The sequence below is a fragment of the Pristiophorus japonicus genome, chromosome 4, assembly GCF_044704955.1.
Source record: "Pristiophorus japonicus isolate sPriJap1 chromosome 4, sPriJap1.hap1, whole genome shotgun sequence".
In the NCBI taxonomy this organism is placed as follows: Eukaryota; Metazoa; Chordata; class Chondrichthyes; family Pristiophoridae; genus Pristiophorus; species Pristiophorus japonicus.
In genome coordinates this window covers 219,787,672-219,804,185 of record NC_091980.1, presented here as the reverse complement: position 1 = coordinate 219,804,185, position 16,514 = coordinate 219,787,672, and the positions used below count along the sequence as shown (strand labels likewise).

At 43.6% G+C, this 16,514-nt stretch overlaps 1 protein-coding gene across 2 annotated transcripts in view; it reads right to left on the bottom strand.

Moving 5' to 3' along the window:
- Window positions 1–16,514, bottom strand: part of LOC139263286 (trafficking protein particle complex subunit 6B) — a 51,436-nt gene that overhangs the window by 1,710 nt on the left and 33,212 nt on the right. For both annotated transcript variants that reach the window (XM_070879129.1, XM_070879127.1), the window contains one exon: window positions 227–320. In XM_070879129.1, the coding sequence (XP_070735230.1) occupies window positions 227–320 (94 nt within the window). The remainder of the gene's footprint in view (window positions 1–226; window positions 321–16,514) is intronic.

The window sequence follows — 16,514 nt, the reverse complement described above, 5'->3', positions numbered from 1 at the left end:
TTGACCACTAGGAAGGAATAAGGCTACAACACAGTACTTTAACAGGAAGGTGGTGAAAGAGGGAAAAGGACAAATCTGATAAGAGTAGTTAACCGCATAAAAATGTTCAACTGATGTGGCAAAATCCTTTAGCTCCAAACAGCCTGCTACAGAAAAACAGCAACATTGGAACCATAAAAATACTTAAATCCAGCATTTAATGCTACCAAAACATCACACAACTTACATGCAGGCATTGCAGTAACTTCGACTGTCACAATACTTTTAATTCCCAAGTTCGATAAGGCACCTCTGACTAGTCCACAAGTAAACGCCAAATACTAAAATAAGAGAAAAGGATTTTGTTATCCTCCTGCCATATTTAAAGCGCATTGCAACTTAAACCCATAATAAATATTGTTTGCCAAATAAGTTTCCACTTTACACTCTAAATTTAGATCCAAGTTCTGCAAAATAAATCAACGATGATTGAGAAGGCAACAAGATGTTAATGAGAAATAAAGCCAATTATATTGCATTTGCAAACATCTGGCAGTTATCTACAATAATAGTGTGTGTCTGTCCTGAAATCTGTGCATGCGCACTACCACCGAGGTCTGGTGGAGCACGCACAGTGCAGCTGTCATACAGTGCGAGCCATGCTTTCCTCTGCTCCGCATGTGAAGGTCCTGGAGAAGATTGGATCGAGGGGGTGGGGGGGGAGGAAAGAGAGAAGAGAGATCGGTGGCAGAGATCAGTGGAGAGGCAGAGATCAGAGAGAGGGGGTGGCCAAGAGAGATCGAAGGGGAGGCAGAGATCGAAGGGAAGGGAGGGGAGAGGGGGAGCGCGAGACAGACAGACACGGGGGGAAGGGGGAAAGAGAGAGGGGGGGGAAGAAAGAGATGGGGGAAGAAAAAAGAGAGAGAGAGGGGGGGGCAGCACATAGAGGGGGGGCGGCAGAGAGAGGGGGGGGCGGGGGAAAAGAGCAAGAACATAAAGAAATAGGAGCAGGAGTCAGCCATACTGCCCCCTCGAGCCTGCTCCGCCATTTAATACAATCATGGCTGATCTGATCGTTGACTCAGTTCCACTTCCCTGCCCGCTCCCCATAACCCCTTAATCCCTTATCGGTTAAGAAACTGTCTATCTCCGACTTAAATTTATTCAATGCCCCGGCTTCCACAGCTCTCGGAGGCAGCGAATTCCACAGATTTACAACCCTCAATGAAAAAATTCCTCTTCTTCTCAGTTTTAAATGGGCAGCCCCTTATTCTAAGATCATGCCCTCTAGTTCTTGTCTCCCCCATCAGTGGAAACATCCTCTCTGCATCCACCTTGTCAAGCCCCCTCATAATCTTTATAAGTTTCGATTTCATTGGGCTTCCTGATCACTTGTACCTGCATACTAACCTTTTGTGTTTTATGCACAAGTACCCCCAGGTCCCGCTGCACTGCAGCACTTTGCTATCTTTCTCCATTTAAATAATAACTTGCTCTTTGATTTTTTTTTCTGCCAAAATGCATGATCTTACACTTTCCAACATTATACTCCATCTACCAAATTTTTGCCCACTCACTTAGCCTGTATTTTCTTTTGCAGATTTTGTGTGTCCTCCTCACACATTGCTTTTCCTCCCATCTTTGTATCATCAGCAAACTTGGCTACGTTACACTCTGTCCTTTCTTCGAAGTCGTTATAGATTTTAAATAGTTAGGGTCCCAGCACTGATCCCTGCGGCGCCCCACTAGTTACTGATTGCCAACCCATTTTTCCCGACTCTGTTTTCTGTTAGCCAGCTAATCCTCTATCCGTGCTAATATATTACCCCCAACCCCGTGAACTTTTACCTTGTGCAATAACCTTTTATGTGGCACCTTGTCAAATGCCTTCTGGAAGTCTTAATACATCACATCCACTGGCTCCCCTTTATCCACCCTGTCCATTACATCCTCAAAGAATTCCAGCAAATTTGTCAAACATGACTTCCTCTTCATAAATCCATGCCAACTCCGCTTTTCCAAATGTCCTGCTACTGCTTCTTTAATAATGCACTCCGACATTTTCCCAACCACAGATGTTAGGCTAACTGGTCTATAGTTTCCTGTTTTTTGTCTAGGGGTGTTACATTTGCACCCCTGCTGGGACCTCCCCAGAATCCAGGGAATTTGGGTAAATTACAACCAATGCATCCACAATCCCTGCCGCTACTTCTCTCAAGACTCTAGGATGCAAGCCATCAGGCCCAGGAGATTTATCCACCTTTAGTCCCATTATCTTAGAGTACCACCTCCTTAGTGATTGTGATTGTGTTAAGTTCCTCCCCTCCTATAGCCCCTTGACTATCCACTGTTGGGATATTGTTTGTGTCCTTTACCATAAAGACTGACAGAAACTCTGAACAAATATTTTGTGTCATCTCCATGTTCCCCATTACTAATTCCCCGGTCTCGTCCTCTAAGGGACCAACATTTACTTTAACCACTCTTTTCTTTTTTTTTTTTTACATACCTATAGAAACTCTTGCTATCTGTTTTTATATTTCATGCTAGTTTACTTTCATAGTCTATCTTCCCTTTCTTAATCATTTTTTTTTAGTCATGCCCCATCTATGACAGGGGGTGGGGGGGCAGAGGAGGTCAGGAAGTTGGTGTGTGTGAGGAGGGGGGGGGGGGGGGGGGGGGAAGGTGGCAGGACGGTAGTAGGTCAGGAACTTAGGTGGGGGGGGGGGGGGGGGGGGGGGGGGGCAAAATTTGTTTCTATATTTCTAGGCCTGTGTTTACACATGGGCAGCTTTATATAGCTTTTCCCAGAGTGAGATATTTTGATTCTGTTAAAGTCTTTGGTGAAAGAATAACTAGAAATACTGTATTTAAAGAAGTACTGTTGCAATAAAGATACTAATTTGACCGCAAATGTTTTGCGGGTCTCTACTAGTATAACTTATTTGATTGAGTTTGCATTTCTACTCGGATTCGTTTCAAGTCAGTTTGGCTTGGCTGATAGTACTCTCATCCAAGTCAGAAGGACGCGGATGAAAGTCCCATTTCAGAACTTGAGCTCATAATTTAGGCTAGCAGTATAATAGTGAGGGGCCATTGCATTGTTTGAGGTGCTGCCCTTCAGAAAAAACAATAAACCAATGTTGCATTTGCCTGTTCCAAGACCTTACAGATCCCATAACATTCTTCAAAGAAGCATTCGGAGTTCTCGCAGTCTACCGAAAACAACCCCACCCACACCAAAAGAGAGTAAATATAATTCATCTCAATGCTTGTGGTAACTTGCATGCAAAATGGCTGCTATATCCGTTTACTGCAACAGTAACAGCTCTTCAAAGTAATTCATTGTACGTGAAGTATTTTGGGAACATGCCATGATGCGATAAATGTAATTTTAAAAATGTTTCAATGCATCAGCAAAGATTTCAATCTTACATCATCACAGTAACTTAGCAAGGCAATTACAAAGATCCTGTTTTTCTCAATAGATTTTTTTTTAGTACCATGAACCCTGGATCATCATGGAATCATAAAATGATACAGAAGGAGGCCATTTGGCCCTTGTGCCTGTGCCTGCTCTTTGGTAGAGCTATCCAACTAGTCCCACTGGCCTGCTATTTCCCCATAGTCCTGAAAAATTTTTCCCTTCAAGGATTGATCCAATTTCATTTTGAAAGTTATTACTAAATCTGTTTCCACCACCTTTCAGGCAGTGCATTCCAGATCACAACAACTTGCTGTGTACAAAAAAAATGCTTCCTGTCGCCTCTGGTACTTTTGCCAATCACTTTAAATTTGTGTCCTCTGGTTATCAACCCACACGCCAGTGGAAAGAGTTTCTTCTTGTTTCTTCTATCTAACCCCTTCATGATTTTGAACCTCTACCAAATCTCCTCTTAACCTTCTCTGCTCCAACAAGAACAACCCCAGCTTCTCTAGTCTCTCCACGTAACTGAAGTCCCTTATTCCTGGTACCATTCTAGTAAATCTCCTCTACACTCTCTCGGTCTCACATCCTTCCTAAAGTGTGGTGTGCAGAATTAAACACAATACTCCAGCTGAGGCCTAACCAATGTTTTATCAAAGTTTAGCACAAGTTCCTTGCTTTTATACACTATGCCTCAATTAATAAAGCTAAGGATCCTATATGGTTTTTACCACCTTCAAAGATTGGTGTACATACACCCCCAGGTCTCTCTGTTCCTGCACACCCTTTAAAAATATATCATTTAGTTTATACAAAAGCAAAATACTGCAAATGCTGGAAATCAGAAAGAGAGAAAATACTATAAATACTCAGCAGGTGAGGCAGCATCTGTAGAGAGAAACAGTTAATGTTTCAGGTCGATGACCTTTCATTAGAACTGGAACAGGATTAGGGATGTACCAGTTATTAAGCAAGTACAGAGGAAAGGTGGTCTGTGATAGGATGAAAGACAGGAGTGGTTAAATGACAAGAGATGATGGTGCAAGGCAATGGGGGTTGGTATGGAACCAGAAAGGAAACAAAAGATGGGTCTAGAGGAGCTGTAAATGGCAACAGCAGAACCTTTACCAGCACCTACTTTCTGAAAATAATGGGAGCAGTGGTCATGATCTGAAATTGTTGAACTCAATGTTGAGTCCGGAAGATTGTAAAGTGCCTAATCAAAAGATGAGATGTTGTTCCTCGAGCTTCCATTGAGCTTCATTGGAACAGTATACAAGGTCGAGGTCAGAGTTACACAAGAACATAAGAATTAGGAACAGGAATAGGCCATCTAGCCCCTCGAGCCTGCTCCGCCATTCAACAAGATCATGGCTGATCTGGCCGTGGACTCAGCTCCACTTATCCGCCCGCTCCCCGTAACCCTTAATTCCCTTATTGGTTCAAAATCTATCTGTGATTTGAATACATTCAATGAGCTAGCCTCAACTGCTTCCTTGGGCAGAGAATTCCACAGATTCACAACCCTCTGGGAGAAGAAATTCCTTCTCAACTCGGTTTTAAATTGACTCCCCCGTATTTTGAGGCTGTGCCCCCTAGTTCTAGTCTCCCCAACCAGTGGAAACAACCTCTCTGCCTCCATCTTGTCTATCCCTTTCATTATTTTAAATGTTTCTTTAAGATCACCCCTCATCCTTCTGAACTCTAGTTATGCTCTTCCCCACAAATAGAGACATTCTCACGATATCCACTCTATGAAAATCTTTCATAATTTTAAAGACCTCTATTAGGTCACCCTTCAGCCTTTCTCTCGGCACCACCCCCCCCCCCCCCCCACCACCCCCCAAAGAAAAGAGACCCAGCCTGTTCATCCTTTCCTGACATGTATACCCTCGCATTTCTGGTATTATCCTTGTAAAGCTTCTCTGCACCCCCTCCAGTGCCTCTATATCCTTTGTATAATATAGCGACCAGAATTGTATGCAGTACTCGAAGTGTGGTCTAACCAAGCATAACCTCCCTACTTTTCAATTCCATACCTCTAGAAATAAACCCTAGTGTTTTTTATGGCCTTGTTAATCTGTCACAACTTTGTGATTTATATAAAGCAGCTCTGAAGTGTTTGCTGCAGTAACTCAGGAATCAAACTAGGTGTACATTTTTGCAGATGAAATTAGCTATGCTACTGCAATTAATTATTTTATACTCTAAAGCAGTTGCGACTAAAATGTTACAGATTTTTGCATTATTTAGAAAAACATAATCTTTATTGCCTATTTAACAGTTCAAATGTTTTCATTGTTAAAGTTCTTGCTACAGAGCCAATCCAAAGATAAGCTAGCATCCAAGACTGCATACATTGATTTGTATTCATGTGAAGTGTTCTACGCACTGTAGAAAATCATAAAGAATGCAAGTTATTCAAAACATCTAACCCACTCCTAGGTTTGCATAGTTTGCTTTCAGTTATTTCCTATCTTGGCACAAAGTCTGCATCCCTCAACTCCCTATAGAATTGGGAATTGACTACTTTGGTAGGTCTGCATTAAATGCCAGACTATTTTTGTAGTTAGACTTGAAATTATATTTAACTCAACATTGAATTCTTCACTATTTCTCTTCTGATTCTGAACAATTTGCTACATCATTTTAAAGACCAGAATTGCATTTCCTTTCCCCTCGGTCTTTTTTTCCCCAAATGCAAAAAAAAAAGAGCTTCACTAACTTTGTTATAGTTCACTGATGCCCTGAATCAATGGATTTTAGAGCACAGAAGGTCATTTGGCCCATTAAGCCAGTTCTTTTCTCCACAAACCAGCTAGTCTAATCCCGCTCTTGTGCTCACTCTTATTTGCTTAAATGTTCCTCTTTTTCAAACATGAATCTTTTTCATAAACAAACTAAATACTTGAAATGTGGTTATTAAAAACAGAGCAAGTATAAGTTCAGCGTCACCAATCACTCCCATAACTGGACCTCACATCCCTTACAATCCAGAGGGCGCTTTTACAAGATAAAACTGGGATTATAAAATAGAATCCCTTTTGTTGCCTATCCCAGCTACTGTAATTTCATGTGCTCTTCTTTCATTACAGAAGACACACTAGTGAGATGAGACAGGACTGCAAACTAACAAACTGATTTACTTTACACATGAATGAAGAGAATACAGTGAGATCCATCATTCCTCTATGCTCCACATTCCATTAAAAATAACAAAATGCAACTCTAATGGCACTATAGGTGAAAGCTTGCTTGGTTCTATTCTATTGGTTACAAGTTGCACAGGCTCATTCTACCATTCTAATGTCTTTGAGAGAAAGGTAGAGGAGCCAGTTCCTTCAGAGTGAAAGGTCAGACAGGCAGGTGGTTGGTTGGTTCAGAGCCATGAATCAGTTACCACTCAGATTTAAATGCATTTTCTTTGATGTGGGAGCCCAAGATACCCTATTGCCTGTCTAGTTAAGCCCTCTGCTTGGCACATTGAATGAACCAACACCTGGCTGCTAAGGTATCTTAAAAGAAACTATTTCATCACAATGGTATGAAATGTTTGAGATTATAACTCCAAAATGACAAAATGGGGCATGGCCTTGGGAGTTAACTACTTATAAAATTAATCTAAATCATTACAACATTATAAAGAACTCAGCACAAGCAATATAGGTAAAATTAAAAATACTACAATCGTTTTATTAATGCTGTGGTCAGTATTGCTTCTTTCTACTTGTAGACAATTAATCTATTAATATATCCCAACATTTGCCTTGACAATTGATCGAAGACAAATGGATTCTTTCAAAGCTTACTCAGGTAACCCACGAAGATCTTATTCCTACTGTACCTTGTGTAATATTTCTGGTAACAATTTCATATTTAGTCACTATCCTTTATGACTGTGACAGGCAAATTATCCCTCCTCATCTTTCTTGACTTGTCTGCAGCGTTTGACACGGTTGACCACTCTATCCTTCTCCACTGCCTCTCCACCATTGTCCAGCTGGGTGGGACTGCACTTGCCTGGTTCCATTCTTATCTATCCAATTGTAGCCAGAGAATCACCTGCAATGGCTTTGTGCACCCACATAGTTACCTCTGGTGTCCCGCAAGGATCTATCATTGTCCCTCTCCTATTTCTCATCTACATGTTGCCGCTTGGCGACATCATCCAAAAACTTGGCATCAGTTTCCACATGTACGCTGATGATACCCAGCTCTACCTCACTACCAGTTCTCTCGACCCCTCCACGGTCTCTAAATTGTCAGACTGCTTGTCCAACACCTAGTTCTGGATGAGCAGAAATTTTCTCCAACTGATTATTAGGAAGACTGAAGCCACTACAAACTCCGTTCCCTAGCCACTGACTCCATCCCTCTCCAAGTTCTGGCTGAGGCTGAACCAGACTGTTCACAACCTTGGTATCATATTTGACCCTGAAATGAGCTTTCAAACCACATATCCGCAGCATAATAAAGACCGCCTATTTCCACTCTAACATCGCCCGTCTCCTCCCTTGCTTCAGCTCATCCGCTGCTGAAGCCCTCATCCATGTCTTTGTTACCTCTAGACTTGACTATTCCAATGCACTCCTGGCTGGCCTCCAAGATTCTAGCCTACATAAACTGGAGATGATCCAAAACTCGGCTGCCGTATCCTAACTCGCACCACGTCCCGCTCACCCATCACCCTCATGCTCGCTGACCTACATTGGCTCCCGGTTAAGCAATGCCTCAATTTCAAAATTCTCATCTTTGTTTTCAAATCCCTCAATGGCCTCACCACTCCCTGGCCCCAAGTTTCCACATGATTTGCTCCTGATTTTTAGGAGCAACTGGTGGAGAACGGAGTATCTTAGAAATCGGAATTCTCCACATAAGTTTTCTGCAGTTCTAGTCAGTTAGAACAGTTTCACTTTTGAACAGAATTTTTTTTTCAAAAAGGGGGCGTGTCCGGCCACTGACGCCCGATTTGAAAGTTTCCACAGTGAAAACATACTCCAAACTAACTTAGAATGGAGCAAGTGAAGATTTTTGTAGGCCTGAAAAAACCTTGTCTACACATTAAAAAATCAGGCGCAGGTTACAAATTAGGCATCCGGAACGAGGTGGTGGGGTTGGGGGGGGGGGGGGGGGAGGGAAGTCATTACATTCTACAATAAATCCTTAGGTATACTTATACAAATAATTCCAACCTGAATAAAAAATTTTAAGCAAAGAAAAGATTAAATAAACCATGTTCCTACCTGTGTGAAAGTGCTTCAGGCAGGGAGAAGGCTGCAGTAAGCCTCACAAGTTGAGGCAACTGTTCCCGACGGCATGGGGGGGGGGGGGGGGGGAAAGGAGGCAGTAAGAGCCCGACCGACCGCAGCGGGGGGCAGGCAGGGAGGAGGCAGCTGTTCCCAACGGCATGGGGGGGGGGGGGGGGGGGGGGGGGGTGGGGAGGAGGTAGTAAGGGCCCGGCCAACCACAGCAGGAGGCAGGCAGGGAGGAGGCAGCCGTTCCCGACGGCGGGGGTGGGGGGGGCAGTAAGGGCCCGACCGACCGCAGCGGGAGGCAGGCAGTGAGGGCCCGACCGACGGCAGGGAGAAGGCTGCAGGAAGCCTCAGAAGTTGAGGCAGCCATTCCCGACGGCAGGGGGGGGGGGGGGGGGGGCCCTGCCGTCGGTCGGGCCTGTCGGGAAACGGCTGCCTCAACTTCTGAGGCTTCCTGCAGCCTTCTCACTGCTGCAAGAAGCCTCAGTGCTCATCATGGAAGGGCAATGTGCTTTTATTAAAAAATTTTAAAAATTGAACAGCTACAAAGAACTGCAAAAATGGGCGAGTGCCAATGTTTCCTTCACACTGCGCATGCACGAACGCTCCAACGCGCACGCACAGGGTTGCCGGCACAAAAAAAACTCATTTAAATGGTACCCGCCCCCTCCTACTTACAAAATCGGCGCGAGTGGTAGGCTCCGTCCCCTGGGCACCGCGCCAAGCTGACATCGAGCTGCAGGGCGCTCGAGAATAACGAGTTCTTCTTCAGGCGCCTGTTTTGCCGCGTGTGGAAACTTGGGGCCGATATCTCTAATCTCCTTCAACCCCACAACCTCCGCCTCCCATCCCAGAGAAGTCTGCGCTTCTCTAATTCTGGCCTCTTGAGCATCCCTGATTATAATCGCTCAATTGGTGGCCGTGCCGGCTGTTGCCCAAGCCCTAAGGTCTGGAATTCCCTGCCTTAACCTCTCCACTCTTTACCTCCTTCCTTCTTCAAGATGCACTTTATAACATACCTCTTTGACCAAGCTTTTGGTCACTGCCTTAATTTCTCCTCATGTGACACGGTCAAATTTTTTCATCTCATAATACTCCTGTGAAGCGCCTTGGGACATTTCACCAAGTTAAAGGCGTTATATAAATACAAGTTGTTGTGGTTGATCTGCAGTTAGATCTTGCTGAATTAGCACCCTTTCCCAGAGTTAGTACCCCATATTCCCACATCTTTGTGTCATCCATAAACTTCAAATTGTATTTTCAATTCTCAAATAATTAACTTCATACCAGAACTCATGTGCTTCAATTTCACCCATTAAGCTCCTGCAAGGGACTTCGTTAAGTGCTTTCTGAAATTGAAGATATTTAAAATCCATCACCTAACCTTTAACCAGTGATCCATCTTTCATGCACCCACATTAGTTTGGACTGATTGTTTTCACTCTCGCTAGAGTTTTCTTTATAATGTAGCCAAGAAATGTCTCCATTATAGACAGCAAAGGCAAAGCAACACATTAGGGGAAGGACAGAGGTGATGAACGATGCTTGGAGATCTGGACTTACTGGAGTTTGTGAAGGGTGGACAAGAGGAGTTCAATGAGGGAATGTCCAAGAAATCAATTCTAAAAAAAGGTGAAGGCGATGTGGGTTAGGATTTCAGCAACAGAGTGCAGCAGTGCAGTCCTGACAACTAAGCAGATGTGGCATAGAAAGATTAGCTCAGGGTCGAACAAAATGCCATGATTGTTCACTACCTGATTGAGGCTGAGCCAGGGAGATTTACAGACCTGAAGCCAGAGGCATTTGTCAGTACTGATGGGAACAAAAGATGATGGCAGTTAAGTTTCCCCAGGAGTTGCTCCTTTTTTTTTTTGGAGCAACTTGATTTTTCTGGACTATCTTTTTAGTTGCAATTCTGGCCATTTAATTTGCACCAGTGTAAGTGAGTTAGTTAGGTTTTTTTTTTTTAAGTTCCATTTCTTTTCCAAAAAGGGGGAATTTCCAGCCACTTACTCCTGTTTTAGGCATATGGCCAGCAAATAGTTGCTCCAAACTAACTTAGGCCAGCGTATGTTGCCATTTCTGTCCACACAGAAAAATCTTAGAGTTAAGGAATCGGTGCAAGTAACTACATTTAAAGCACCACCAAGCACAAAAAGTAATAAGCAATTAATTAATAAAATAGAAGGAACCCTGCACCTAAAGCACCAAAATCAATCAGTAAATAAACAAACAAAAAATAGAACGCAGTAGGCCACCGATGAGGGAGCCCATTCGGCCAGGGCTAGGGACGGCATGCTTCGGGCCCCTCCCACACAGCCTGCAGCGGGCGTTTGCAGAAACGGCCTGCCAGGAGCTACTGCACATGCGTGCTAGGAGGTGCAGAGGTCCCGGCACTGTTTTCAGCACCGGGACCTGGCTCCGCCCCTAATCCATTGGGCCACACTGCGCCACGACCGGAGAGGCGCTGGGGAGCGGCCAGAATACCGACGTCTTTTTTCGGCGAGCTTGGAGGCGGACAAAAATGGCGCACCTCGGGTGAGGATGCCATAAAAGCAGATTAGGGAAACTCTAGCCCATAAACATTAAACGGAATTTTGTCTCATCCAAAATCTAAAAGCTGACAGCTGTTTGCGAGATAAAGGTGGTATTGTCAGAACACATGAAAGTTGACCGCATGCTTGCAAATTATGTTATTGAATGTTTGCAATTAGATGGGGATGAACCATATTTTTAAATATACAGTTCTATTTCTGAATAATGAAGTTGAATTACAGTAAATTAAGCTAGAATATTTGTTTATTCATTCCGTATTGTATTTTTTTTTGTACTGAGTCAGAAATGCTGCAGTCCATATTAAAATAGCGATTAAAATATTAGTCTTTAAATTTAAGTAGTTTACTATAAATCTGCACCATCTGTAGTGCTGAAGATCATTGCAAGTTTTTAAAACATCGAATATTGACCCCTGCAAGCCACTTATCCCCAACATACCATGGCGTTGCAGTAATAATCTAGGGCTTGGTTGAATTTATCATAATCAATCATTAAACATTTGAATGTTTGAATTTAAAACAAACTTCTAATATCATGAAAATATTTGATTGTTGTGTGCACTTTGTGGTTGTATTACACGGAAGCACACTGGACTTAGTATACAGAAAATTAGAAATTACAATAAATTAAACAAAAAATGTTTTCTTCCCCTCACAAAAATGGATTTTGGAAGCAAGTTATATTTTTCAAACATTTTATTATGTAAACAAAAACGTTTTGGCTGAGAGGATAATGGGGAGGGGGATGAGGATTTTAAATACAGTAGGTTTTTTTTGCCTCAAAAAATATAGAAGTTACAACACGGAAACAGGACATCCGGCCCAGCCCAATCAAACTGTGTCAGCATTTACCCTCAGTGAGTAAATAGTCCTCATCACGTATACCTGCCATATTCCCACATCCCATTTTCCTTCATCCACCTTGCACAATTTAATCTTGAATCTTAGAAGTGAATTCCACATTCTCATAACTGCACGTGTAAATCTCATACATTTCATAAATGGCTCCTCATTATAGACCCCTCAACTACTCGAAACATTCTGCTACCATCTACCCTATCCTATTCTTTCATAATTTTAAACTCGTCACATAATCTGCATTGCTTGAATGAAAAAGTCCCACTTTTCAAGTCTCTTTGTATTTGGATATCCTCATACCAGGCAGCATCTCTGAGTGAAGCTGCATTGTACCCACTCCAATACCAATACCCTTCCTAGATTTGTAATGAATGTAATGACTCAAAAGACTTGTTACTGTAAACTGCCTCAGGTGTAAACCTGATCCAACTTTATTCGCGTCCAAAGTAACCCGCGTGACATGGTACCCGTGCACACAGCCCGATGACTTCCGGCAGTGGCACCCGCTGGTGTCTGGTGACCCCAAACATAAAAACATAACATCCCCTTTCAAGATCTTAATATCAGTCTTTTTACAAATTAAGACGGTCTGGGACTTTCCGTTCATGAGTTGATCGTCTCAGTTCAACTTCAGTTCCAGGCGAGTGTTCTGAGTCAGTTGTAACTGAAGGCTGAGTAACCAATCTGATGGGAGTGGTAAAGATCACATCAGGGACTGGAGGTCCAGTTTTAATAATGACAGCAAAGTCCTCTGATGAATGAACATTGGTTGGTTGGTCACTGACTGCATCTTCCTCAAGCGGTTCCAGTTCATCCGTGTGCCGCAGTTTTATCTGATCAACAGGTTTCCTTCATGTTTGCCTATTCTTGAGCACGACAATAAACACTGTTACCCTCCTTGGCTGTAACAGTACCGGCGATCCACTTTGGACCTTGACCATAGTTCAGCACATAAACCGGATCATTGACAGATGTCACGTGACACCGCAGCATGATCATGAAGTTTGTTTTCAACACAATCATTCAAATCGGGATGAACGAGAGAAAGAGCTTGGTCTTGAGATTTCTCTTCATCAGTAGTTCAGCAGGGGAGACCCCAGTAAGCGTATGTAGTCTGTAACAGCAGTATACAGGACAAGTGAGTCTGCAGTGAACCCTGAGTTACACGTTTCATACTCTGCTTGATCGTTTGAACAGCACGCTCTGCTTGACCATTAGAAGCAGGTTTGAATGGGGCTGACCTCACATGTTTAATAACATTGAGTTTCATGAACTCTTGAAATTCCAGACTTGTGAAGCAAGATCTGTTGTCACTCACAACAATGTCAGGCAAACCAGGAGTAGCAAACATGACATGAAGGCTCAATAGTAGCTATAGACGTACTGGATGACATACACAATCCACTTTGAATATACATCCAGCACAACAAAAACATCTTTCCCAGGAAAGGGCCCGCAAAATCGATGTGGATCCTCGGCCATGGTTTAGATGGCCACGACCAAAGACTCAGCGGCAATTCCACTGGTACTTTACTTAGCCGCATGCAGGTATTGCACTGATGCACACATGATTCCAGATCAGAGTCAATTCCAGGCCACGATACATGAGCCCTAGCAATGGCTTTCATAATGACAATACGAGAATGAGTGCTATGTAGTTCACATACAAATTTTTCTCTACCTTTCTTAGGCATAACAACGCGATTACCTGACAGTAAACAATCTGCTTGAACGGACAGTTCATCTTTGCGATGGTTGTAAGGTTTGGTCTCATCACACATTTCCATTGGTACTAAGACCAATCACCACTGAGGACACAACGTTTCACAACCAACAAAATAGGGTAATGGCTGGTCCAGATCCTAACTTGTTGAGCAGTGACAGAAGTTTCTTCATTCTCAAAAGCATCCATTACTAACAGTAGATCTGCAGGTTGAGGCATCTCCACCTCAAGCGTGGACAACGGCAGACGACTCAGTGCATTGGCACAATTCTCAGTGCCAGGTCTATGATGAATAACAATCATAGGCAGACAATGTCAATGCCCACCTCTGGATACGGGACGATGCATTGGTATTAATACCTTTGTTTTCCGAAAACAATTAAATGAGTGGCTTGTGATCCGTTTCGAGTTCAAAACGAAGACCAAACAGGTACTGATGCATCTTTTTGACCCCATACACACAGGCCAAAGCTACTTTTTCGACCATGCTGTAAGCTCTTTCCGTCTTTGACAAACTTCTCAAAGCATATGCAACAGGTTGTAGCTTACCCGACTCATTTTCTTGGAGTACACAGCCAACCCCATATAATGAAGCATCACAGGCCAACACAAGGCATTTACACGGATCATAATGAACAAGCAACTTGTTTGAACAGAGCAAATTTTTAGCTTTCTCAAAGACTCCATCTTGAGACACACCCCAGACCCAGTTGTCGCCTTTTCTAAGTAGCATGTGCAGTGGCTCTAACAAAGTGCTCAATCTGGGTAAGAAATTACCAAAATAGTTGAGTAGCCCAAGGAATGAACGCAGCTCCTTCACATTCTGACGCCTAGGTACATTTTTGATGGCCTTGGTTTTCGAATCAGTAATGCCATCAGCAGCAATCTTCCTCCCCAGGAATTCAACTTCAGGTGCCATGAAGACACACTTTGAATGTTTCAGCCTGAGTCCCACTTTGTCCAGACAATGTAGGACTTCAAGATTGTTCAGATGTTTAGTGTCGACCTGTGACCAGAATGTCATCTTGAAACATGACTGTTCTAGGAACAGACTTCAGTAGACTCTCCATGTTCCTCTGAAATATGGCTGCAGCCGAATGAATTCCAAAAGGACACCTGTTGTAGACAAACAGTCCTTTATGGGTGTTGATGCAGGGGAGTTTCTTCGAAGTGTCGACAAGCTCCTGTGTCATATTGGCCGACGTCAGATCCAGAACTAGCTAGCATGGCGAACAGGTCATCAGCCTTCAGTAACAGGTACTGATCCGGTTTTGAAAATCGGTTAATCGGTTAGTCTCCACAAATCCTGACAGTGCCATCACTCCAACACAGAAACAATAGGACAGGCCCACTCGTTAAACTCGACTGGTGATATGACCTCTTCACGTTGGAGTCGGTCAAGCTCAATTGCAACCTTCTCCCTCATCATGTAGGGAACAGACCGAGCCTTATGATAGACAGGCCTTGCATCAGAATCCAGGGGAATCTGCACCTTGGATCCAGTAAAATTACCAATACCCAGTTCAAACAAAGAAGGAAACTTCAACACTTGAGCACACGAAGTGTCATCCACCGATGACAACGCTTTGATATCATTCAAATTCCACTTGATTTGAGCCAATTCCTCCCGAACAGCTTTGGACCATTACCGGGAACAATCCATAATGGTAGATCATGAACTATACCATCATATGACACCTTGACTACTACACTGTCAATCGCTGGTATGATTCCTTAGTGTAAGTACGCATCTTGGCATTGACTGGACTCAGCTTAGGCTTCACAGCCTCCGTGTCCCACAGCTTGTTGAATGTCCTTTGGCTCATTATCGACTGACTCGCATCCATGTCCAGCTCTATCGATATAGGCACGCCATTCAGCTTCACATTAACGATTATTGGCTGGCTCCTTCCCAAGAATGAATACAGACCGTACACTTCCTCCTCGGATTGTATATCCAGGCCAGCACTGGACTGGGCATCATCAGCAATGTGATGAGCGGCAGCACGCTTGCTCAATTGTGGGCACATTCTCTGAATATGCCTCACTTTCAAACAGCCATTACAGGAGTACTGTTTAAACCAACACTGATGAGGTCGATGATTGCCCCCACAGCGCCAACAGGATGAAATCGGATTCATACCAGTTGGTGGGCTTTGAGCAGCTACAGGTTTCACATAAGCAGTCAAGTAGGCCCTGCCATAAGCAGCTCTGCCAAACGACGACACAATCTGGTTTACAGTACTGGACATGGAGCTCCCACTCTTTGATGATATCTGCCTCAAATTATCATCAGTCGTTATGCATGCCTGGGCAGTCGTGATGGCCTTGCTCAAATCCAGCTTCTCTTCGGCCAATAACTTCCGAAGAATCAAATCATGGTCGATTCCTATCACGAAGAAATCTCACAGCATGCCTTCCAATACGTTCCCGAACTTACCCGGCTCAGCAAGCCGTCGCAGGTCGGCGACGAATCCCAACACATCCTGGCTCTCAGCACGAACATGCGTGTAGAAGCGATAGCGTGAGATGATGATCCCCTCTTTTGGCTTAAGATGGTCACACACCAAAGCACACAAATCCCCATATTCTTTGTCCGTTGGATGTCAAGGCGAGAGAAAATTCTTCATGAGGCCATAAATCTTTGGACCACGGTGAGGAAAACCGCCCTGCGCCGAGCTGAGTCAGCCTCTCCCTCCACCTTGTTGGCCACAAAATAC